The 27,644-nt window shown below is 40.2% G+C and overlaps 1 protein-coding gene across 1 annotated transcript; it reads right to left on the bottom strand.

The window, feature by feature from the left end:
* Positions 1-971: 971 nt before the first annotated feature.
* On the bottom strand, positions 972-8,063 carry LOC140593601 (uncharacterized). The gene is made up of 5 exons (XM_072718516.1): positions 8,039-8,063; positions 2,461-2,654; positions 2,212-2,358; positions 1,498-1,599; positions 972-1,311 (listed from the first exon to the last, which is right to left on the bottom strand). The coding sequence occupies exons 2-5, from the start codon at positions 2,560-2,562 to the stop codon at positions 1,006-1,008; spliced, it is 657 nt and encodes a 218-aa protein (XP_072574617.1). The 5' UTR covers positions 2,563-2,654; positions 8,039-8,063; the 3' UTR covers positions 972-1,005.
* Positions 8,064-27,644: the final 19,581 nt, after the last annotated feature.

Here is a 27,644-nt window from a genome sequence, read left to right on the forward strand (position 1 = left end):
TTTAGTAAAAACCTCCTAAAATATCCATTACAAAGAAATGAAAATTTTTTGTTTTTTCAGTAAAACTAAAATTGGATTCAATAATTTTCCAAATAAACCTTAAAAATAATGACTGAATAATAGGAGAAAATCAAATGAATTTAACTTATTTTCTGAGTAAAATGAATCAATTTCACAAAGAAAACATCAAAACAGTAATTTGTTTTATTGTGGAAAATAAAACACGGTAATTTATAATATAACATTTTTCTGCTCGTATACACTGAATTCTTATCAACAATGTCCTGATCTCCTGAATATATTCCCCTGCTGTAAATTTGTTTTAGTGTCATAAACAGTTTATCACACAGCTCTGTGTACAGAACAACAGCAACATAAAGGAACTGCATGAATGTAAACCAGTTTTGTAAAAAAGAAATGAATCTTTAGACTAGACTGTAATATCAACATGAACCTGAAATTTGAATATCCTTTACTGTTTCCTTTATCTCTGTTACTTATTTATGATTGACTAAGAAAAACTTTAAAAAAAAATTGAATTACTCAATATAAATGTAGAACAAAGGTTTTTCACTCATGTACATGGTATATCAATAATGTAAATAAACCTTTTATCCCAATTTGGATGTTTAACCCGAGAAAATCTAAGACACATGTAAGAGGAAGTAACATTTCTACAGCTATAGGACTGCACTTCTGTTAAATTTTAAAGTTGTTTTAAACTAATGTTTTATAGTAACATACACTATAAACAAAGAAAAGCTTCACTAGTGATTCCTCCAATTTGTTGCCTTTCAAACAGAATATTCCTAAGAAACTTGTAGGTAATAAAAAACAAACATTAAAATAAAGAGCACAAATACAGCCTGACACATTGCAGGTCATTTGGGTAAGATATGAATAAGTTGAAATTAACTTGAAAACTGAAAACATAGCTGCATCTAACAAAGACAAAAAAAAGTTTTCCGTGAGCTTACTTCCCTTTCATTCTTTCAGAGTCCTCGTTTAAGCCAATAACTTATTCTTGAGGCTGTTCACTTTTGGTGAGAGCCTAGCACAATCCAGTTCAAGGAAAAGTTTCTGGAATACTTCCAAGGTGTATTTTAGCTCTTTGGGATAGGCGAGATCGACTGCATATGTCAATCCAACCAGCATTGCGCATGCTCTTGGAAAATTACCCAGAGCAGGCATAACTCTCACACCCTCCAGCACAATGCCAATGTCATCCTCCTCAGATCCAACAGCCTTGATTTTGTAGATTTTCATCCTCTGTTCAGAAAGATCTTGTGACACACTGTCCTCATCAGCATCCTGAAACAACAAACACATGGGTTTTTCTGACTGTAATTGCACACATGAAATATTTCCTGGACACATCCTGTAGCTGAATGACAAATAAAACATGATAATATCTCAAATTATTTGAAAATTGACAAACACATACACAAACACATATGAATAACAAAAACAGAATAATGTTTCTACTTCAACACTTACACTGTACTCTTTGATCAGTTGATCAATGGACTCCCCAAGGTACACCATCAAGCACTGAATAACCAGATTTCTGGTTATGTTATTGCTAGGATTGCTTGGTGACTGAAAATGAGCAAGAATTCCAAAAATTACCATCAGATAAGTGACCATTTATTAAGACAAAACTGTGAGAATTGGCAGTATTAAAAAAAACTGTTAAATATCAAATTATCATCACATGGAACATTATGTGGGATAAGTAGCTGATGTTAATGCACATGCCTGGGTGCTGACAGTCAACAAAACGGTATTGTCAACATTATACAGTATAGGTAAAGACAATTCCAAGTTGTATGCTTCAACAAGTTGTATGCTTCAATCTTTAAATGTGTCGTTTTAGTAAATTAATTTAATTTAGTCATTTAGTTTTTTATTTAATTTAGTTTATGATTGTCAGAAAGGGTTTTTCCTTCTTGGGAAAAAACAAAACCCCAGCAATACCTGTACTTGTGGGGTTTTTTGGGTTTTTTTTTTACTAAGAACAGACATGTATTTAAAATACAATTAAAACATGAAACCCATAATTGTGTTGTTAATTATATCAGTGACGTCCTCTTGCACTGACAAAAACATGCAAACAAGTTAGTGGAGCTATGCACCATGCAAATGACTCTTGAAATTTGACAAAATAATTCTTTAAATAAAATTACAAGCTGAAATGTCTGTGGAAAATACCTTGGCTATGATAGCCTGCAACTTCAATCCCATGGCTCCCCCCTTGGAATGGAAAAGGGCCAACAGTTTGGGAGTGTACTCATCCAGCATGGACATGAATTTGGGTTCAAGGTGTACCAGGGTGATCCTGTAGAACTCATCCTGCAGCTGAATGACAAATAAAACACGATAAAGCCTCAAATTATTTGAAGCTTGAAAGATTACATTAAAAAAACCCAAAAGCCTACCCAAAATGAATTTGGAACTCACATGAGATGCCTCAAACAAAGCTGGCCATCTGGCTTTGATGTCTTCAATGCTGGGGGACAGGTTGACAATTTCATGTCGTCTATGTGCAAATGTTTTAGCCATTTTTTCTTTTATCACTTTGTTGTTGTCTCTTTTCTTGACTTCAGTAAGCAACTGAATTCTCTCTTCTTCTTGACTGTCCTCATCTTCACCTGCTGGATATGGCGGAAGGTAATTTACCTCTGCTTTCCGAGGCTTTTTCACTTTATTTGCAGACTTCTGGTCACCTGGACTCTTGTGTTTCATGGCATTGCATGTCAACTCAGGAACACCAAACCCTCTAAGTTTTGTACGATAATTGGCCATCTTGTATTTGATGCTTTGTTGCCAACCATAATAACCTGAGAAAGAGGCAGGTTCCTTGAGACAAGGGTATTTTGTCACAAGTGCCTCAGCAACATAACTAACCTGTGCACTTGAAGGATAGGCTGTAAATGTAAATACAGTTTCAGCCAACTTCTCAAGAATATCAGTCTTTACTTTGGAGGTGGGCAGAAGATTTCCATTCTTTTTATACTCCTCATTGGCTCTTTCCAGGTAAATCTCAGTTTCATATGCAAACTGTGGAATGGGAAACTGTTTTGGCCAGGGCTCACAACGTTCTGTGGTCTTCTGCCTTTTGAGAATAATGGTGTCCTGAGAAGAAGTGGTTGCAGCAGAGTCTGCATTGGATACAATTGACTCAGCATATGAGGACTCATAGTCAGACAGTTGGCCAGAGGGGCTGCCAAAACTGTCATCAACCGGAGTCAAGCTTAGGATGACCGGGGTGATGCCAACAACCTTCACAGTGTCTTTGTCTTTTATCTGGTCAGCTCTGTGAAGAGTGAAGTAGTCCTGAAATTCTGGGTCAAAATACTGAAGACTGAAGTCATTTGAAATCCCAAAAGTATCCTTCACAACACTCTGCAGCTCCTCCAATGTTGGTGGGATCCCTGATGGAAGAACCAACTTCTCGATTTGGTCATCAATAATTACACGAAGCTTAGCCTCCATCTCGTTCAACCTAGAATAAAATGTAAATGGGCAGAGTTAAATTTCCCTTCAATTAAATAAAATTAGTTATTACTTTTCATTTATACAATAGTAGAGATATAAAACTATAAAACAAAAAGCACACTTCAACACACCAAATGTTGCAAAAAACAAATACTTGGGAGATGTACATGTTATCAAGTTTTTGTTGTTGTCGTTTTGTTTTTTTTTTACCTATTATTCACAGCAGATGTAACGTTTCAGGGTTACCAAGCGTTTTCTTCCCACATTGTAAGAAGCCAAGGGCCACATGTCACCAAGTTTCTGCTGCTCCAAAAGACTGATCTTGCCAGTGTCCTCCAGTTGAAAAGATCTCAGATGCTCTACATACCATGCAGCAAGTAACTTCACAATGAAATATACACAATTGTCCAAAACGACTATCTGTGTTATCTCAGCAAAGTCTGGTAGTCCACATGTTGAACCATTAGACAGGATCATCCCAGCAGTGTATCTTGTTCCACTGTAGGTGACAGTGGTGGCAAGCTGCACACAAGTCAGAGATGGTGATCTTGCTCTTAAATCTGCCTGTATGTCTGGATGCAGCACATCTACAGGCATTCTGGATATTTTTGTGACAAGCAGGGCAGGTTTCACCTCTTTTGATTGCATGTGGTATGTCATCATCATTTGATGCCTTGTAGAAAGGGTCAGCAACACATTTTTGAAATTGTTAGTGTGTCTCACAACTTGCTTGAAAAATCTGTGTTTTGCCTCAAAGCGCATTGTCCATACTCCAACCAATGGCCCATATTTTTCTATTAAAGCAGGGTAGTGCTCCAAAAAATGGTGTTTTGGTGTGAGCCTTTGATCAGGAAAAACTTCCAAATATCTGATACGATGTTCAGATATTTTAAATTCAAGGTAGGCAATACTTTGTGTTGTGTGAACAGGGGCAACCACTAACTCAACAATGTCCTTCAAAGTCAGAAGAAGTTGCCAAACAGGATCATCTTCAGGTACACGTAAACCAACAAGGAGCGGTAACAAACGTATTAGGGCCCAGTTTTCATGAGCATTTCCTCCTATAGTTTTGCGACCAGCAAAATTTGAAGGGATTGCTTGTGGACTGTTCAATTTGTCTGAGCCCTTATATGGAAAACGTGTGATTATATTATTCAGTTCAGTCAAACTGAAGTAGTGCTTCTTCAAAAAAACTTGAAAACACAATGCTAACTCTCTTGGCACTATTCCCTCAAAAAGGTCATGAAGGACATCTGGTGGGTATCCAGACACAAAGTGAAAATTATTAAGTTGATCAGTTAATGGACATGACCGCTTTAAGCCAAAATGAGGCACTAAATTTGGATTTTCTTTGACAGCTTGCACGTGTAAAACATAGTCATCCTTTTTTCGAAGTGGGAAGACCCCAGACCGTACTTCATATGTCTGGTACTCTGAAGAATGTCCAAGGCAGAATCTACAAACATATGGCCCGTTAAAACTTTCAACAAGTCCACTAATTGCATGAGCACCAAGGTTATCAGCTACAACACAGTGTAGGGCGCCTTTAATATTTCTCCCTAAACATGAAATAAAAACCCCCTCCTGTTCAAGAGTGACAAGATCTTTCAAAAGTGGATCCAATACTACTTTGTATTCAAACTGTTTCACATCAACAGATTTGCAAAGTAAAGCTAGTTGTATTGATGTTAAGGCAGACTGTAATCTCAATGGCAAATTGGCCAAAACCCAATAAACTGCAGTTATTTTATGTTTTTTTCGAGAGGTTCCTAATGGGTTACACACCTCAAAATCATCAACATAAATTATTATTGAGAGTCTTGTTTCTTCTACAGCATAGAAGTCATTGTCCTTAAAACACGTACCATCAAAAATGGACTTAAAATGCCCAGTGCTACTTGAGCACCTCGAAAAGGCTTCCACTGCAATATCTTTGTTCTTCAGTACTTCTTGCAAAGTCTTTAGAACTGGTACATATTGAAAGCTCTTTTTTTGTTCAGCGTCAAGAATATATTCAATAGGATCCACAAACTGGAAATGCTCCTTAAAATACTTATTTCTCTTAAAAGCTGAACCAAGTGGCCCGCCTGCTCCAAGAGCTCTGCTAATGGGATGAGAGCGGTACAACTGTTCAGCCAAGTCCTTTATGATAGTGTGGTCAACTGTGCATTTGTTAGATTTCAGTGCTGAATCAATTATATTTTTTAACTGCCTCTACAGATGCTGAAGAAGAAATATAGAACAGATCTTCAACCAAAGCATCAATGCACCTCACTGAAACATTATAAGTGCTTTCTAACTTGAGTAGAAGTAAGCCCAGTCCTTGAAGAACAGTACAAGATGCACTTTCTGGATCAACATCACTAGAGCATTCATCACTGTTGAGTTCAGGGACATCAGAATGGTCAGTGTTCTGACTAGGATGACTTTCCAAGACTTCTTTCTTAAAATCAGTTAAGGAGCAACATGTATGTCTCCTGCCTTTGTGCTTTAGAAATGTATTGTATATATTTGTGCGAAAGTCACATCCATTAAAAACGCAAAATACAGTTTCGTGTCTCTTCAAGTGATTTCCTATATGTTGAAAATAGTCCTTCTGAGTAGAGCAAAAAGCAGTGCAAGCCAAACACTTAAATGCAGTGATCACTCCAGGCCTTGGACTCTCTTCAGCAGCATGGTATCTGGACAAATGTGTGCGAAGGGCTCCTTGTGTTTTAAATGTGCAAGGACAACTGCCATACAGACATGGCTGGTGCTGTCCACGACCAAATGTTGCGTGTTGTAATCTGTAATGACGTAGTAGATTCCCCTTTGTAGTAGAAAAAGATTTGCATATCTTACACTGCCATCCCATTTGCCAGGTCCTAAAGTGATGGAAAAATATATATGTAAGAATCTAAATAGTTTTTCATGACAAATGTAAGAGCATGGGTATCTATACACATTTGATGTTGAGATTATAGAGAAGAAGAAAAAAAATCCTACAAATAATAAGCAATTATTTTCTACTTATTATTTTTACAAAAACAAATAAGTTAGATTAAGTGGGGTCAACTTGATAATTTTCTGCTGCTTCAATTTCAAAACCATTAGTTTAATTTAATACAACATGGTATCACAACTTACTTTATAATGCACAGTCTACATACCGATCAGGTGAATTTAAGTTGAGGGATCTTCCATTACCTGAAAGGAAAGCAACATTATCATTAATAGCAGTCTCCAAAATAAAAAACTTACACAAACACACGCAGATTGTTAAAGACATGTCTAAATTAATGCAAAAATTTTAAAGGTGAGGTTCCTATATAACACAAGGAAACTCTTTATTAGATTAAAAAGGGGATAATTCTTCCCCCTTTTTTCAAAATTGCAAATGTGAGCACTTGATATGCAGTCATTCCAATAGATTAACACATTTCAAAACATATAAGGATGTTTACTGTTATTTTCTAATAATGATTCTACAAATTTTCATGTGAGATATTTACTCTTAACAGTAAATATAAACTCACTGACACTGACTTAACGCCTCTAAACAAACACAAAACGTTAGAACACTTATGCAAATATGCGATGTCTTGACAAATCAAGCAAATATTTGAAGTTTACACAGCTACTTTCTCGCATGGAAATATCTTAAAAGTTTATTTTGTGACCCAGAAAGAGTAATATTTCAAACTCCGCCACTCCGCGTTCCTTCGCCACTGCCTCGTTTGAGGGTAGGGCTGATTGGCTGCTTTTGTGGCACAAATATAACAGTGTTCAGAAAGAGTTGAGCGCGCACGGGCAGAAATGTTGAGAGCGTATAAGCAACACATTGCGAGCAAGCGCAAATGCAAAAACTGAGCGAGAGGAGCTGCTATTGTGTGTGTGTGTGTATGGATAATAGCAAACGGTGAAATACATTTTTTGCACGCAGCAATGAATTTTGTTCACTCAAATTTAGCTTTTCTTCACTCAAAATAAATTTCTCCTCAAAATGCAACACTTGCACCTGAAATTCTTTTTTACGTGCGCTCAGAATAGTGGCACAAAAATAACGCCACAGTCACGGGGCTCCGACAGCATGACGCGAAAAAACAGTTATGTCGCTGGACTGAGTCACTTTAGCTTCATTAACCACAACTGAAAACCACCGCATCGAGACAAAAGCTTTGAAAAACTGACTGTGGCTGACAAAATCCGGCACAAATGATTTAAACTAAATCACTCACCACTGAGCGCAAAACTTTTTCATGAACTTTTAAAAGTGGATGAAATACGTTAAAACTCAACGGAATATATCGTTGATATTTTTTAATACGGTAAAACATGTGGTTAGTTAAAGCTGTTCAGTAACACAGTCGTGAAGTCTTGGAAAGTGACCTTGTGCTAGCAGTCCACTAACTGCCATTTGTGTAAAAAAACGATACTATCATTACAGTGATCATTATTAATCTAATTTTGACGTATCATACTGTTTAAAACCTTTACTCAAAACCGATATACGTTATTGTTTAAACCGTGTCTTATATTCGAACAAATTAAGAAATCTTACCTCTGACAAAATGGAGATCGTCCACTCATGAAGCGTGTGTGTCCTGCACGTGGCACAAAGGATTATGGGCGGAAGTGTACAATGATTAAAATGAAAATGCTTTCATCAGTTAAATCTATTAGATTTCTTAAATTTTCTTGGTACTCATACATTTTTTGTTAAATCTACTCAACAAACCATTGCTTAATTTATCCCAAACGAAAGTGTGTAAATTTAAATAACTGAACATCTCAAAATTGTTGAATTTTGCTTAGATTTAATTAAAACGACACATACACGTTTTTACTGAGTAATAATTGAGATTCTCAGCTATATCATACATCAGCGGTTGCTTACGTCATGATGCTCAAAATGCATTGTGCTAGCCCTCTTTTGCATGGTCTTACACTCCAGACAAACTTGTCGTTTTGTCATTGTGTAAGTCATTGGAGTCATAAGTATTGAACAAGATATCATTGGCTATCAAGTGTATTTTATAGGTTTCTACAAAACTTTTTTGGTATGTATTCACAATACTAATGATTCCTGCACCATTTTCATATACATGGATGAGGCTGGCTTCAACCTGGCCAAAGGAAGGAGATAATCTGATTGAACAGAGAGCTATTGTTGATATGCCAGGCTAGCGGGGTAGGAATATCACCATGTGTGCGGCTATTTCAGACAATGGGGTCCACACTCGCATCCCTCTCGTGGGGCCATACGACACCCAACATCTGCTTACCTTCTTGAATACCCTCTACAGGGATCTCATTCCTGAAGAGGAGATTGGTCAAGAAAATGTACCAAAGTATGTGATCATTTGTGATAATGTGAGTTTCCATCATTCCAACCCAATGAGGCAATGATTTTCCAACCACCCCAGGATGCTGATGGAATTCCTACCACCATATTCCCCATTCCGCAACCCAACTGAGGAGTTCTTCTGAGCTTGGAGGTGGAAGGTATATGACTATAACCCACATACACAAATGACACTGCTTGCTGCCATGGAAGCTGCGTGTCGGGATATAACAGTAGATGCCCGCAGAGGCTGGATAAGACATTCTAGTAGGTTATATCCACACTGCATTGCAAAGGAAGATATCCGTTGTGATGTGGATGAGAACATGTGGCCCAATATACAGGATCGGCTGCAATTGGAGAAAGCATTTAGAGTTTCAGTATCTATATATTGTTTCCCTTTTTGATTTTTAATTGTTTTTTTTTTCATCACATATGTTATGCATGAGGCATTGAAATGCATTTTTTGCTAGACTACAGTTGCAGTTAATGGTGTGTCACCATATACCTGTGCAATCATTAAAATATTCTTCTTGAATCAATCTCCCACAATCAGTGTTTTTTACTTTTATGTTTCCTGCCCTTGTCATTCAGATGTTTTGTGCATCAGAAAATGTTGAGATTGTGCCAATTTTATATTGATAACATGACTTTACATTTTGGCTGTCATGTCCGTGGACGATGATTCATGGACTTGGGATTTTGATAGCACTGACATGTTCAATGACATAAGTACTTGCTTTTGAGGCATGGACTAAGGATTTTGAAGAGGTTACCTGCTTTTGTTGGTCATCCATGATGTTTTTCCATTTGCACTAGGTGTTCTGAGAAATGCACTCGCTATTATGCAAATGTTAAATCTGTTGTGAGAAAAACTGTAATATACAACTTATTTTAGATGAAGATAGAATAGAGATGGCCTTTTTGAACTTGTAGGAAAGCAGACATTGTATTGTAATTAAAATACTTGGAGACACCATTCATTCCTTGATCTGGAAAGGTAGTGCAGACATATGGGATACAAAATATGCAAACTACATATGCTAAGGTTGCCAAGTATACCAAATACAGTTTTTCTCAGTTGCTTTGATGCATTTCTCACAACAGAATTGAAGTTCTCAAAACTGCTTGTTCAATTCCCACAACCTCTAGTCAGTTGTGCAGATCATAAGAGCAATTTCTGGTTGTTTTCCTCATTTTGCAATTGCTTTAGTACATTCAGGCAGATGCTTATGTGCAATTCTCAGCTATATCATACATCAGCGGTTGCTTATGTCATGATGCTCAAAATGCATTGTGCTAGCCCTCTTTTGCATAGTCTTACACTCCAGACAAACTTGTAGTTTTGTCATTGTGTAAGTCATTGCAGTCAAAAGTATTGAACAAGATATCATTGGCTATCAAGTGTATCTTATAGGTTTCTATAAAACTATTTTGGCATGTATTCACAATACTAATGATTTCTGCACCATTTTCATATACATAGATGAGGCTGGCTTCAACTTGGCCAAAGGAAGGAGATAATCTGATTGAACAGAGAGCTGCTGTTGACATGCCAGGCCAGCAGGGTGTGTGGCTATTTCGGACAATGAGCTCCACACTCGCATCCCTCTTGTGGGGCCATACAACACCCAACATCTGCTGACCTTCTTGAACCCCCTCTACAGGGATCTCATTCCTAAAAAGGAGATTGGTCAGGAAAATGTACCAAAGTATGTGATCATTTGTGGTAATGAGAGTTTCCATCACTCCAACCCAATCAGGCAATGGTTTGCCAACCACCCCAGGATGCTGATGGAAATCCTACCACCATATTCCCCATTCCTCAACCCAATTGAGGAGTTCTTCTCAGCTTGGAGGTGGAAGGTATATGACCGTAACCCACATACACAAATGACACTGCTTGCTGCCATGGAAGTTGTGTGTGGGGATATAGCAGCAGGCACCCGCAGCGGCTGGATAAGACATTCTAGGAGGATCTCTTCACGCTACATTGCAAAGGAAGATATCCGTTGTGATGTGGATGAGAACATGTGGCCCAATATACAGGATCACCTGCAACTGTAGAAAGCATTTAGAGTTTCAGTCTGTATATATTGTTCCCCTTTTTGATTTTGTAATTGTTTTTTATTTCATTTCATATGTTATGCATAAAGCATTGAAATGCATTTTTTTGCCAGACTGCAGATAAGTCACACTGTTATACCAATGCAATCAATAAAATATTCTTCTTGAATCAATCTCCCGCAATCAGTGTTTTTTATTTTTATGTTTCCTGCCCTTGTCATTCAGATGTTTTGTGTCAGAAAATGTTTACATTGTGCCAATTTTATATTGATATCATGACTTTACATTTTGGCTGTCATGTCCGTGGACGATGATTCATGGACATAAGAACATAAGAACATAAGAACTATACAAACGAGAGGAGGCCATTCGGCCCATCGAGCTCGCTTGGGGAGAACTTAACTAATAGCTCAGAGTTGTTAAAATCTTATCTAGCTCTGATTTAAAGGAACCCAAGGATTCAGCTTGCACTACGTTATCAGGAAGACTATTCCATACTCTGACTACACGCTGTGTAAAGAAGTGCTTCCTTAAATCCAGTTTGAAATGTTCTCCCGCTAATTTCCACCTATGGCCACGAGTTCTTGTATTTGAACTAATGCTGAAGTAACTATTCGGTTGAACAGCATCCAAACCTGTTAGAATCTTATAGACCTGGATCATGTCCCCCCTCAGTCTCCTTTGCTTGAGGCTGAACAGATTTAGCTCAAATAACCTTTCCTCGTATGACATTCCTCTAAGACCAGGAATCATTCTTGTGGCCCTACGCTGCACCTTTTCTAAGGCCGCTATGTCCTTTTTAAGATATGGTGACCAAACCTGTACACAATATTCTAGGTGAGGTCTCACCAAGGAATTGTATAATCTTAGCATTACCTCCCTTGACTTAAACTCCACACACCTGGAGATGTACCCCAACATCCTATTGGCCTTTTTTATTGCTTCCCCACACTGGCGAGAATGAGACATGGAAGCATCAACATACACACCAAGGTCTTTCTCATAATCAGCTACCTTTATTTCAGTAGGTCCCATAAAATACCTGTACTTTATATTTCTGCTCCCTACATGGAGTACCTTACATTTGTCTATGTTAAATTTCATCTGCCAGGTGTCAGCCCAGTCACTAATTAAATTAAGATCCCGCTGTAGCTGCTGAGCCGCTAGTTCAGTATCTGCTACACCACCCACCTTGGTGTCATCTGCAAATTTCACCAGTTTACTGTATATATTGGTGTCTATATCATTTATGTAAATTAGGAACAAAAGTGGTCCTAAAATTGAACCCTGCGGTACCCCACTATGAACGCAGGCCCACTGTGACATCGAGCCTCTTATAACTACTCGCTGCTTCCTATCCGTTAACCAGTTATCAATCCAAGTCGCTACAGTTCCTAAAATACCTGTCGCTTTGAGTTTAAGTGAGAGCCTCTTGTGGGGAACAACATCAAAAGCCTTTTGGAAATCTAAATAGATGACATCATAGGCCTTCTTATCATCAACTTCCTGAGTAGCTTCCTCAAAAAACTCCAACAGATTTGTTAAACAGGATCTACCTCTCCTAAATCCATGCTGGCTATCCCTCAAAATGTTATTTGAGTCCAGGTAATCTACCATTTTCTCTTTGATTATAGCCTCCATAACTTTACCAGTTATACAAGTTAGACTGATTGGCCTATAGTTTGACAAATTACTTCTATCCCCTTTTTTGAAAATGGGCGTTATGTTGGCATGCTTCCAATCAGAAGGTACCACACCTTCAGATAAGGATTTTTGAAACAGTAATGTTAAGGGTCGGCAAATAATATCCCTCATCTCTTTTAACACTATAGGTAAGATGCCATCAGGGCCCTGTGATTTATTTATTTTGAGCTTAGCTAGGCTTTGCAAAACATCAGCTTCAGTTATATATATATTAGTTATAGACGATGTTGAATTAGTAATAAGAACTGGTAAGTTACTAGTGTCCTCGACAGTGAATACCCGTGCAAAACTATCATTGAACTCATTTACTATGTCAATGTCGTTTTCAATTATAAGACCCTTACTATCCTGCAGATTAGTAATTTCAGCTTTTAGAGCTCTTTTAGAGTTAAAATACTGGAAGAAACTTTTAACGTCATCCTTAGCCTCCAATGCGATCTTCCTTTCGACATTCCTTTTAGCTCGTCTAATGTCATTTTTTAATTCAGCCTGTAGATTTAGATACTCTTGCTTTATTATGTCATCATCAGTTATTTTCCATCTCTGGAACAAAGCCCTTTTCCTCCTTACTTTATACTTTATGTCCCTATTAAACCACCTAGGTTGCAATTTCCTAGATTTATTCTTGCTAGAAACAGGTATGAAGTCCTCTTGTACTTGCAATAATGTGCTTTTAAAAAATTCCCATGCCTCTTCAACAGTTTTGTTATTTAACTCCATCCAGTTCACGGTTTCTAGTTTTAATCTCATACAATTGAAGTTAGCCTTCCTAACATTATATATTTTTGATTTGGACTTTGCTCTTCGGGCACTAAACTTAACCTCAAATTTAACCATGTTATGATCAAGTGGTTCTAAAACATCTAATTTACCAATCCTGTCCTGGTTATTAGACAAAACAAGATCAAGAATGGCATCTCCCCTGGTAGGGGTGTTAACAAACTGAGTAAAAAAACAATCCTGTACTAATTCCACCATCTCAAGTTCATTTTCAGAAGAGCCAGCAACAATGTCCCACTGTATCCCCGGTAGATTAAAATCACCCATAACTACCACATCATTTTTATTGCTCATAATCCTAATATCACTGTATAACAATCTGCTTTCCTCAGCAGCTACATTGGGTGCTCTGTAACAAACACCGACAATTAGGCTATTTGAGTTTGTAGCATCTAATTTTACCCATATAGCTTCCGTACTTTTACTTATATCAGTAAGCTCCCTTGCCTGCAAGATTTCCTTTACATATACTGCAACACCACCTCCCTTCTTACCTATACGGTCTTTACGGAACAATGTGTAACCATCCATATTATATTCTTGTCCATCCTTATCACTCAACCACGTTTCAGTTATTGCTATAATATCATAAGAGTCCGATGAGATAAGAGCCTCTAAATCATGAATTTTATTCCTAATACTCCTGGCGTTTAAATACAGACAACAAAGGGTAGGCTTATTACAGTGCCTACTTATAATATGATTTTTTTGGGCTTTCCGTTTCCCCCCAGTTACATACTTAACTAACCTCCCTGCCCCCCCAGTCCCTAGTTTAAACATTCCTCAACTACTCTACAAATACGCCTTCCCAGTACACTGGTTCCCCTCCGGTTCAGATGCAACCCATCCGGCTTGAACAGGTCCCACCTGTTCCAGAAGGTCCTCCAGTGCCCCATAAACCTAAACCCCTCTTTCCTACACCATCCTTTTAGCCACGCATTTAATCTCCTTATCTCAGCTAACTTAGCCTCACTTGCGCGTGGCACGGGGAGTATTTCGGAAAATACCACCATGGACGTTCTGCTTCTAAGCTTATTGGCGACTTCTATAAATTTATCCTGCAGAACAGCCCTTCTACCCTTGCCTATGTCGTTGGTGCCAACATGCACCACGACAACTGGATCCACCCCAGCTGGGGCCAAAAGCTTGTCCACACGATCTGGAAGGTCTCCTACCTGGGCACCAGGCAGGCAAGACACCGTACGGGACCCTCTATCACGCGTGCACACATAACTGTCTACTCCCCTAATAATTGAATCCCCCACTACCACAACCTCCCTCTTTCTGGGGGGAGGGGGCTCCTCAGTGCCCAAGGGCCCACCTGCTTCCCCAGTCCCTTCCGGCTCTAAAGCTGGAAGCACCTGAAACCTGTTAGACACAGACACCTCAGGTGATGCCGCCTCTGTAACGTGTGTACGCCTTTTCCTGCGTCTACGACCTACGGTCACCCAGCTCTCTCGACCTCTCTGCTCTTCATTCTCCCTCCCCCCCGTTAGTGGCGTACACACCGTCTCCCTAAACGGCGTATCAACTAGCTCATCTAACTCACTGTTGCATTGGATGCGAGCCAGTTGCTCCTCAAGGTCGCGAACCTTGACCATGAGTGAGTCCACTAGCTTACATCGCTCGCAGATGAAGTCCGACTGGACACTAACGTCCAGAAGGGCAAACATCTTGCAAACGCAACACTGAGCTGGCCCCATAATTAACTAACTCACTATGACCCCGTACTCCCAGCCCAGTAAATTTATATAGTGTATTTAACTATAAAGATTAATTTGCGTAACAATAAATGCAGTAACGTGCGGAGTACACTAAAATAAGTTATTACTTGTGTTAAAACGGAACTTAATTATTATTTTATTAAAAATTTTAAACCTGATAAACTTACTACTACTTACCAGAAGAACTTCTGCCTGAACCAAGTATGAACTAAAAACAAGGCGAAATCGAAGTTGCTCTTGGGAGGTCGAAAAACCACAAAAACCCCCTCACAGCAGGCTACTGCCGGAGCGGGAAAAAAGTGGAAAATGTCCTCCCGGCCCCGACTGGCGACCGAGCAAAGCTCAGGAGCAACTGTCCTTTTCCGACGCTTGGTAGCGATACCGACGTTAGATGTTATTAGTTATAATCGCCCCGCGGGTGTTTGTTACGGAGTTTAAACGCGGACAGAAAAACGCCGCGCACGCGACACCCGCAGCTCTCTGTCGGTAATAATCGCGCTGTTGATTAACAGACAGGACAGACAAGCACTCACGCTGACCGAAATAAGTTCTTAAGTTAATAAATAGAAATAAACAGCCACCCACGTAAACAGGTAAAGCACACAAACACTCAAAACACTCCAAAAAAACAATCCCAAACAATCGCTGCAGCTCAACACCACTCTCTCGCAGCAATCCCAGCAATCCTCGCAGCAATCCCAGGTCACCCAGAGTCTCCTCCGGGCTGTAATCACCCCACTCTTATCTACCAAGCCCTTTGTGTCGCGATGGATTTATCTTCTGTGTGTCTGAGCAGCAAAGTCTTTAACGTCAAGACAAACTGAGTCTCAGGCCGCAGGACATGGGATTTTGATGGCACTGACATGTTCAATGACATAAATACTCGCTTTTGAGGCATGGACTAAGTATTTTGAAGAGGTTACGTGCTTTTGTCGGTCATCCATGATGTTTTGCTATTTGCACTAAGTGTTTTGAGAAATGCACTTGCTGGTATGCAACTGTTAAGTCTGTTGTGAGAAATGCACCAAAGCAACTGAGAAAAACTGTAATACTATTAAAAAAATAATAAATAAATGTATCATTGATGTGTGCTACGCCCACGCAGTAGTACAACCTATCGTCGCGAAGTACTGTTGCCATTGTTTCAATATGCCTTACCAAGCACTTCTCCTGTCTCCTGTTCTCCCGGTTCGTCTTGCCTGCTGTGTCCTGCCTGCCTGCCTACCAGAGGTGTAAAGAGTACCTGAAAACCATACTTGAGTAAGAGTACAGATACCTTACTGTATAAATTACTCCATTACAAGTTACAAGTCACCAATTCCAATAAGACTTGAGTAAAAGTTGTAAAGTATCCAATTTTAAAAGAACTTAAGTATTTTACTCGTACTGAATGTAGGCTCAAAGAACACCAAGAAATGTGGAAAACAAGGAACTATTTATTTATGAGGCTTTATTTCCTAATATAGACATTAAATTGAACACCTCAATGTTTCAAAATGGCAGAAGAAGAAAATAGAACAAAAAGTCAGTCTCAGTCAAACTCAAATGTTCAAAAAAAAGGTAAAACAATAAAAAAAACTAATAAAAAAACAAATTCAGAGCTGACTTTAATGGTGTCTTAAGGGCAATTCTTAAGGGCAATTCTTAAGGGCATTTCAAGCAAAAATGGAGCACTCCTAGTAATAAAATAATGACTTGAATTACACCATGATAATTATCAATATCGTTTGATATGATCATGATAAAAATATTTTTGCTATATCGCACAGCCTTAATGGATGCTACCACAGTGGCTTTGCTAACTAGCTAATAACTAGTAACCCATAGGAAGCAAGCTGAACAGTCGTTTGAGCAGACAGTAATATCTGATGACGCACAAAGTCTTTAAGTGTCAAGTCTTGTTAACTACATGGAAGCTATATTATCAGCAAGAAGGTCTTACCATAGTTTTGGTAGTGAGTCGGCTAGATAGTCAGCTAACTGATGGAAACGTTTAACCAGCAGCAAAACAACCACAAACAACCATGCGGGTCCCACAGTAAAATCTTTGTGCAGTAATTGACAGTCAATAGTGTGTCTAGCAGAAACATTAACAAACAAAATAATAAATAATAGATAGCACTGTTATTACACTGGGATACTAAAGATTTTTAACTTAATGACATAACAGGTACTACAACGATTCCGTTCTGCGAGTTCGCTTTGGCTTCCGCTTTAATGCTACGTTCACACCGCGAGCGTCAAAGACGCCAGCCGTCGCTCCCGCCGCCCTGAACGCGACGCTAGCCAACGCCGGAGACGCTCTCTGATGTCATATAGTGGGCGGGGACAAGGCCTCTCAGAATGCCAGGCTCTGAGAACTTTTTAAAGGGGTCGCAAAACAAACAAACGTGTAGCTTATATCTTTGCACCGACTCCTGATAGGACATAATTTGTCAAATAAATATTGTTGTGAGCCAGTTATTTGCATTCCCACTTAAAATCAAGCGTTCTGGAGGGAAAATGTTACCTATAAATAGTGTAGCGCTTCTTTTCAAATTTACCTTGGATCACAATGGATGATCGCCAAGTAGTTGCTTGTGCTTTATGTTTCTTTAGTTAACATAAATAGTACTTAAAATGTTTCACGACAGTTCTACTAAAACACATAATTATGTTTTGACAAACACTAATGCTATAAATAGGTTTAACATTACCGACAATTTGCACTGTTTTCTCTGCTATGGCGCCAAAATTACTACTGATCTCCTTCCTTTTTCACAAAAAAATATATTATGCACTTCACCATCTCACCTGGAACACCGATTGTTTCGGACACTCTGGTCCATGCCTCATTTTTTTTTATGTCCCTGTATGCAAACAGAGACACATCATATATAACTGCATACCCGGCCACAGCAATAATAAATCTCTCCTCCATTGTGCCTAGGAACGGTTGGGTCGGAACAAAACTTTACACGCTTATGTTCTGCGGCGCTCTCTTTAGCGGAGCATCTCTACATTCCCATTGGTTGCCGCCCAACCGCGTCACAGCTCATTACCATAAAGTTGACTGGATTCAACTTCTGTCTGACGCTCCCGCCGCTCAGATCGCGACGCGCCGCGCCGCTCCTCGACGCCTCCCGACGCTCCCTCCCATAGAGAATGAATGACTTCCGGTCGCTTTGACGCTCTCGCCGCTCGCAGTGTGAACGTAGCATAAGACGTGTTGGACAAGGGCGTGGCTTTCGCGGTACGAATGGGCCGGGTTGGATGTGGGCGGGGTTGGATGTCCAACCCCGCCCTCCTGCAGGCTGCAGCCAGACATACTTGAAGAAATTAGCCGTGGTAGATAAAGATCCTGACTTGTCGCACGCAATCACAATGTAGCGAGTAACGGTAAGCGTCCGTTCAAATGTAGTGGAGTAAAGAGTACATATATTCAGTCACAAATGTAGTGGAGTAGAGAGTAAAAGTTGCTTATATTTTTGATACTCAGTACAAGTACAAAGTAGCCAAAAAAATACTTAAGTACAGTAACGAAGTCCATTTACTCAAGTACTTTACACCACTGCTGCCTACCCGCTTGCCTGCCCCATCCTGCCCCGCTGTTCTGCTGACCCTGGTCCTTCCCCCTTCTCATCTCCACGTCTTGTCCTTTGGTGTAGGACTGATATACCCGGAAACCGACCTCTGCCTGTGACCCGACCACCTGACTGGATTAACCCCCTGGATTTGTCTGCACCCGGCTTATTAAACAAACCCGTTTGCTTCCGCATTTTGGGGTCTGCCTCCTTCTTTCTAGCCATGCATCACAATGTGCTTCCTGACTCCATCTATCAAGCATCAAGTCACCGAATATGATCGTACACAACAAGCTGGGATTACGCTAAGCTGATTTTCCATAATTTATACTTGCCAAGTGGAGAAGCACAATCCAGATTCATGTTTCTAAACCCTGTCTTTATTTTGTTCCCACATATCATTGTTACCCTAGCAATGCTGGTTGGAGAAAGATGTCAGAGCTACAGTTGCAAATAGGGAAATGTAAACCAGGACAACACCGCGTAGGCAATCATTGCATGGGGAACAGGCCAAGCTTTAACAAAGCCTTTGGTTTGTTTTAGATTAGACTGTTTGAGTTGTTTTTATACTCCACAAGCCAATATTCTAACAGTGGGGGATCTCACTAGAACATTTAATCAATTAAAATATATACCTGATTTCAGTACAGCCTGTTTATACTAGCTTGACATATGTAGATTAACCCATCACTTGTCCTGGGCAGTTTGTTTTTATCCATGTTCCTGTTCCCTTGGCAACCTTGTACTGATAGATAGATAACTGATTTCAGTAAGGGAAGTGGCTAGTTCAGCAGAACATTTTAAATGCTTCAGTATAATGAAACCCTACATTTATAATGGGCATCCAGTCCTCTGGAACCAGGATTGTCAATGGAATTTCTATGCTTTTGTTTCAAAATATTATGAACTGCAAATGCCATTAGACCCAATTTGAAGCATTCAGACTGGAACCTAGAGGAATGTCATGTAACTACAATGTTCCTCTGAATGCGAAAGTACTAAGTTTACATTGTAAACATGTAATTTATTTAGCCCATATCTGCGTTGGAACAACATTAAAATCTAGAAATGAATTCCCTGTGTAAGTAAAGGATATTTTATAGTCAATAATACTATAATATCTCTCCCACATAAATAAAAAAACAAACAAATAAATAAATAATCAATTAATCAATCAAACAAATGTAGGATCACACATGCACATATCACAGAGCTTAAATTCCTGGTGGCCTGAGACAAGGCCGAGCCTGGTACGAGAGGTAGACATTGGCCTAGGCACCAAAGGGGTGTGAGTGACCCCACACACTTAAACACACACACACACATGCACACAGATAACAAGGGAGGCCAGCACTCCAACTTTTATTGCCCAAAGATTTAGGGACCTACAGACAGCAGAGTGGAGCTCAAGGACATGGGTCCCTCGACTTGGCACACAACCCCCTCCCCATACATCCTGCCTTACATACTGTACCACTCGCCTAACAGACCAACACCCTAAAGAAAGTTTCTTTTAACCCTATGATGCACGAGTGGTATGACCCTACACTTTTCCATAAGTGGGTCATGTTTGACCCACTTATAAAAATCAATTTGTTTTATGCCATTTTTGTCATTTTGGTTATGAATAATGAATTGTAACATAGTCTGTATTATATTTTGGACCAGACAAGAATGATTTCCTGTTTGAAATTTTATTTTTTACTTTGTAACACATTTTGATAATTAAAAAATTAATATTACACAGAACAGCAATAGAAGAATGTCAACATTCATTATGTGTTTGTGTGTAAATGTCCAGTCATGGACATCTCCTCTCTCTTTTCTATTCTCTTGCAGGTAAGTGTCTGTGTTTGCTGAAGCTTTTGATGCGATGGTCCCTGTTTTGCCTTCTTGTCTGCAGTTGTGACAGACTACGTGCTTCTGGCTGTGATCATTGCGCATAGGGACATTGCACTTCCCACACCTATTGCTGACTTTGTAATCTTTGTTTCTTGGGCAGATCTGACACCTCTTTCTCTTTGATTGGCCCTGTCTGCTTCTTTCCTATGGCTGGGTTGTGGCTTTTGTCACCCCACACCTTCCCATTGCTTTAATGATCGGGGCTTGCAGTTGTGGGCAGCCTTCCAGTCAACTCCTCATGTGTCTTTTGAATTTAATTCAATTAGAATTTAGTGATTAATTGCCATTGCTGACACACCTCAGCACAAAACAATGCAATGCGTTCAACCCATATGTGAGAATGTGACGTAGCAGGGGACAGCTAATTCAGCGCCTTGGGAGCAGTGCTTGGGGCGGTACCTTGCTCAAGGTATCTCAGTAGTGCCTTGCTGGTCGGGGATTCGAACCTGCAATCTTTCAATTATAAGTGCACTTCCCTAACATTGAACCACCCCTGCTCTTTGTGGAAGAGTCGTCATACATTGGTGATACTTCTGTTGAATTCAGGGTGCTGAGTCGTGAAAAAGGTATAGGAATTTAGGGTGGCGATGTCAAGGATGTTGTAGCACAGCACAATGGGCCACCTCTGTGTTTGTCGCTTGCACGTGTAGGTGCCAACCATCTGGTCTATGGTGTCAACACCTCCTTTTGTCTTGTTGTAGAATGTGATGGTAAATGGTAAATGAACTGCATTTATATAGCACTTTTCTACTCCTACGAGTACTTTACAATTTCTACCTCACATTCACCCATCCACACACACATCTACACACAGTTGATCACTTCTGTTTTTTTCTTTCTGCTGTTTTCATCCACTGTATTATCGTGGTGCATCGTGCTCAGGAGGACAACAGCCATTCCTTCCTTTCTGACATAGCTGGCCATGGTAATGCTGGCATTGAATCCAAACTCTGTCCCTGGACTTGGAAGCCTTCTTCAGAGGGGATGTCTGGCTTGTTCTGTTTTAGAGTTCCCACAATAGTGAGATCCATTTCCAGGCACACTGGTGAAAAAGTTATGTTTGGTGTGCCGACCTGTGCTTCTGAATCTACTGCACAACTGCTGGACAATGTTTTCCCCCAGATTCTTCTGAACTTCTTCCCCTGCTTGTCTCCCTGTATAAACAATCCCATCTACTGCGTATGGGATGTATGCATCAGGTCTTGCTGTGTAAAATAATCTTCCTGTTCGGTGACACTTCTGACATAGGGTGTGTGGTCCATAGTAAATAAATCCCTGATAGCCACAATTGATAAGAAACACAGGTTCCCATGAAACTGTATGGGAAATACTTGTGGGTCATGTTTGACCCACTTATGGAAGCTTGGGGTAGTAATACAAATATTACAATTTCTTAAAAAGTATAACAGGTAACTTAAATTTTTTATAGAATGACATAAAAAACATGTTATTTGAGGAATACCTGGAATATGATGAATACCCAACAGATGAACACCGTAAAGGAAGTTTAATTTAAGTTTGGCTTTTGTATACCCTGTATATTGATTTACTCCTGACTACTAGCCTCAATATACAGATAGGTTATGTTTGTATGTGTCCTTAGACAATCTTAGTGTTTTGTGTGCAACCCTTATAACCATGTTCATGGAGTATCACATATTTTACCCCTCTACACTTGAACACTTATATAAAGTTGAATAAATAAATAGGTATAGCTACCATTGTATACATGTTCTCATGGTATACCAGAAGAATCTGGAAAATTAGTGTAACCAGTGTGTCCTAACTTTCAGAGAGTCTTGTTCCGTTGTTTAACAACCCCCCCCCCCCCTTTCTTCCTCCACATTCCTTTGGGGTCCTTATCTGATCTTGGTACCTTAGCAAGCTTCCTTTGTTCTACCGTGCTATATTAAAAAGGACTGAATTAAGGTGTACATTATCCATTTTGGAGAAGATCAATTGGAATAAGCCACACCAACCAAGATATTTTGTGTCCAGATGTGCAACTTATCTTGATATTACCACAAACTAATGGCCACGCCTATCTATGGATAAGATGTGCTGTTTGTAATATGAATATTTGATGTAATGTCTGCACAAAGTGTAACATCTTTTGAGGTGCAACCCAAAACACCTGTATCATATACTGAGGTGAATCAGTCACATACATAAAATAATTAATAGTTTAATCAATTAATACAGATGGTATGAGGTGTGAACCTGTGAAGCTGGTATGGCATGTTTGGTGTCAAACTGATTGATAATCACCCCTGGTTCCAAATCTGGTCAGGAATTACCATGAAAGTGGATGTATCAAAAGTTATAACAGCTTAATGAAAATCATCAGTAAAGGGAGAATCAGTCGGGTCATAAATCCCTAAAGGACTGATACAGACCCCCTTCCAAAAGCCCGCCAAATGGATGGCCAACCATTGGGCCAGGAGTCGAATTCCTGGTCATCCCTATTCATGAACTTTAGACCATAAAAACCTGGCACCTCAGAACAAAGGGGGCTGAAAAGATCATCGGGAGCAGGAAAGACCATCAACCCAAGCAGAGAAAAGCCCGTCAGCCCGAAGAGAGGCAGAGAACATCAGGAGAAGAGAAGCCCACAAGAAGCCCTCCGGTGAAGGCCCAGCTGAACAGAGAACTGCAATCAAGACAAAGCTTCACCAGGAGAGAGAATCCAAGGGGCTCCACTCCACTGCTCCAAACGCTGCGCCTTCCTGAGTGCCATCATCCCACCAGCTCATCAGCCTCTGCAACCAACTACAAAAGACCCCCCCCCCCCACTCTGCAACCAAGTAAACCAACTTCCTTTCATTCTAACAACCTAAGCTGTTCTGTTAACCTGCGATATGACTTTAGGGTCGTGTTTCCACAAATGGGGCTTGCTTTGCAGAATAGTATTTCCTTTTAAGGTTACTCATTTAAACCCGGTCATTGCATTTCCATAATTACATTGTTTGTTACCATTTCGTTATTTCGTGTTTGCTGTTTGTGTTAAGTGTAATGTCTGTCTTATGTTAGTTGTAGTGTTAGTTAGGAATAAATGCATGTCTTTTACACAACTTCAGCCTCCGTTCATTGAGTGCTCACAATAGTCCCTGCCTCTGTGCGATCTTGCTACATGCTCTGAAACCTCAAACTCGCCTGAAATATCGCGAGACTCTCTCTCATCGGCCATGAGGGGAGCTTCACTACCAATCCTTTACATTACCTGGTGATGCAGCTCGCTGGACAAGCCTTCTAACCCAGGTTACTAAGCGATACTGGTAATTAGTGAATCCCATTTAAGTCTCACATTAACAGACTCACAGGGATATCGCAATTGAGTTCGGAGGAGCCGACCATTCGGCATAACAATTGCTTAATAATCAGCATTAAATTATAATTAATTAAACTTTAATTAATTTCAAACATATTGGTGGAGATATTAAAAATTACCTGAGCTAATAATTCCTACACAAACAAATAAATATATAAATGGTCCCAATGGTGTGATGAACTCTGGCCAGGTCCCTCATTTTTGGAACTGATACAAAGGCCAGTAGATATAGCACGGCAGATGCCCAAAATACACCCCTGGGTCAAATATTGTCCGATCACTTTGCACCAAAGACAGCAACAGAAACAACTGCAGATCAATTTTAAGAGCACCTTGAGGCCTTTAAAATGGTACATCTTCAAGGGGAGTCAAGGGGACTCTTGTGTAATGTCCACCGCTTTTGAGACTCACCGCGACGCTTGTGACCTTAACCCAGCTGTGTTTATTTGCATACTTATCGGTCCCTTTATGGAGACACGGCATGGATAGTCACTCCCCCTAAGCAAAGTCACTCACTACTAAGAAAGCCCTCCACAGATCTTACCATATGGACCATCTGTTCCTGGAAAAGCCCTGTTTCTGAAATCCATCCTGGGCCTTTGGTTCAGGGGTTGCTGTACCCTGCAAGGTAAGTGGCATCTTGGAGTGAGATCAGTCTCCCTGCAGTTTCTCCGTTCACATAAAGGCCCTTGGAGACTGTACAAGCAGCACTGTGAACTGACTCATACATGATGGGTAAATAGTGGAAAGATGTCTTTATAATACAAATTTCTCTGAAGATTACAGTGATTTTTGACATGTTGACATTTTTACATGGTGGAGTAACACACCTGCACATGTTGTTCTGCAGAGGAAGTGCTCATTTTTAAGGGTATAGGAAGAAAACTATTGAATCAGGAATCTGACTTCATTGAATGAAAATCCTCAATTGAAGATAATCAAAAACATAAACCAATAAAGTTGTTATAAATTTAAACATCCATCTCAAAACTATTATTGAATGTTACTGTAATATTTAGAATATTACTGTTAATAGCTAATGATGAACTTCAGTTTCCAATTTGTATAGTATAGTTCTTATGTTTATGTTTGTAAAGTTCTTATGTTCTTAATTGGCTTTCCAGTTCAAAAAAACTAGAGTGACTTGTTTTGAACATTTTAAATGTAGAACACTATGAATTGATCTACATTGTATTCAGTCAGAGTAGGATTTACTTGTATTGAACCGTGTCTTCTTGTATCACTTAATACCCTATATAGCTAAATAGCTATCACATTATTTGGGGAGAAGGCCTATTCATTACAATATAGTATCTAAGAATCATCAGCTTTAACAGGAGAAGAAAAACTTGATCCTAGAGTTTTGAATGTAATGGTTAATGGCTTTGCTAGGCTTTGACTAGGCTGCCACAACCCAACTTTTTCCATAATGCCTTGTGATTTTGCAAACAAGAGGTTTTATGGGCATGTGTCTGTCGTGTTATAACATAAACACCAATACATGCTTCCCTGGAGATAAGACACTGAGGCCCACAGTCTGTGTAATGGAAAAAAAAACAGCTCAACAGTTACCATGATAGAAGTGATAGGCCTATTGTGAGGCAGAGATAGCTATGCTATCTACAGAAGGGGGGCTGCTCATTTCCCTCTTAAATAACAGCAATACGTCAGGCTCTATTGCATGAAAATGATAGACTCTTCAAAAGTATTGAGGGAAGTGTGAATGTTAGGAGCCTGTTGGCACCAGGCCACACTCCTCAAGGATCACACTTATTTAAAAAGTGATAGAACATGTTTTCCTTCCATTTTAGTTTATAATGTTCTAGTCTTCTGTCACTGACTCACAGATACCATGTATAGACCTATACTTTAATTTAAAAAAATATTTTTGACCGAGAAACTGTGGTTGGTTGAACAGCTCTGGGAAGTACAGAAGCAACCCGTTTTATTTTACACTACATGCTCCTCTATGAATATATTAGCATATGTTTTACAGGCATCTATGTATGGAGCCACATACAGGTTAATTCAGTCTGGATTTATATGAATTAATGCATTGAATTAATTAATAAAGAGCAACAACAGCATGATGGGAAAATCCGAGGAAGACATGCACTGCTGCTCCCAAAGTAGCAAGAGCCAAAACACCCAGGAAGAGCTGTGTAGTGGTGGTGGTGGGGGGTGGGGGGGGGGGTTCTAGTCAATAGCAACTAAGTCTGGGTTTTGTTGGAGCACGGCGTCTCCACCGGGTCCGTAGATGAGAAGAGATTCACAGCTGACACGGGGAGAAGTTGCAAATCACTGGTTTATTGTCTTGACTGATTATAATCAGGGAGCGGCCGTCTGACATACATTCAGCATGTACAGGAGGAGGCTCTGCCATATGTATCAGTTGTATCCCTTTTAAAGCCCTTCGGGCATCCCCCCCCCCTTTCTCGGTACCTTCCGTGTACGTAACAACCACATGTGTGGTTCCAGCCGGGTCGTACTGTTCTTGGCCTTCTGGAAGGCTAAAAGATAAGTAGGGGCCGCTGATGTTCTCTGTCGCCCCCCCTATCTGTTCCGATAGGTAGCCTTGGCTTGCCGGCGCGCCAGTCAGTTCTTGTTTTGATTAGTTACAGCCTTATAGAATCATTCCCTTTATTTTATTAATTATTCCCTCAATTCCCCCTTTTGATCTCCGCAAGGAGATCACCCTGATTATGCTGATTAGTAATATTTTCCCTTATTTATGAAATTTTGCATTCCCCCTTTTGGTCTCCGCAAGGAGATCACCCTATTGGCGGGGGAGTCGTAGGTCAAAACTGTCCAAATGACCTTTGCCCCTCTCCGGCCCGACAGGCAGGAGAGGCATCATCTGCGCATAGGTGCCATCCCGCTTCTCTATCACGGTAGTGATGAGACGAACTGACAGTGCGCGCAGGCAGGGAATACAACAACACCCGCATGTAACTAAAATCGCAGCAAAAGTAGCAAAGGATAATAAAAGCGAGCCCATCAAGCCTTTCCACTGTCCGAACGCTGAGGTCAGCCAAGCATCCCAGATGTTATTGATCCCGGAGTGTGCATGCATCGTTCTGGAGAGGGTCCGAAGACCCTCGAGTGCCCTGGTCACTGAGCCGTCTGGTGCTGTATTATTTGGAATGTAAGTACAGCATACTTCCCCGAACATAGCGCACACTCCCCCTTTTTTGGCTAGTAGCATATCTAGCGCCAGCCGGTTTTGGACCGCCATCAGAGAAGTAGGGCCTAATTGCTCAGCCAGGCCTGCCACTGCATCTCTAGTAAGGTTGGACAGGCGCAAAATGTTATAGTGCACATAGTTAATGCGGTCTACATTTTTATTGGGAGTGATGGGGAATATGGCCGCCACAACAGGGATGTTTTCAAATCCCGCAGCGACCTGGTCAGCCAATTTGAATTCATCTGGCACTCCTCTCGGGATCCCTATAGCGTCGATGTAGGTGGGTGAATCTACCGTGGGGTCAAAGTTGGGTGCCTCGCGTCTGCGTCTAATCAGTAGGCGTCCTCGTCGCCTCCCCACCAGTTTCCCATCTGGTGCACCAGTAGTGACCTGCTGTGTATTGGGACGTTCCCCTATCAGGACTAACGGTGCCATTAGCCTTACCATGGCGCATACCCCGTGACCGCTGAGAGGCATTCTAACTAGTAACTTATCCCGGCCACAGAACCAGTAGAGGCCAGAACGGGCCCAATGCCCTATGTAGTTGTTCCTGGAACCATTGTATATGATA

The sequence above is a fragment of the Paramormyrops kingsleyae genome, chromosome 12, assembly GCF_048594095.1.
Source record: "Paramormyrops kingsleyae isolate MSU_618 chromosome 12, PKINGS_0.4, whole genome shotgun sequence".
NCBI classification, from domain to species: domain Eukaryota; kingdom Metazoa; phylum Chordata; class Actinopteri; order Osteoglossiformes; family Mormyridae; genus Paramormyrops; species Paramormyrops kingsleyae.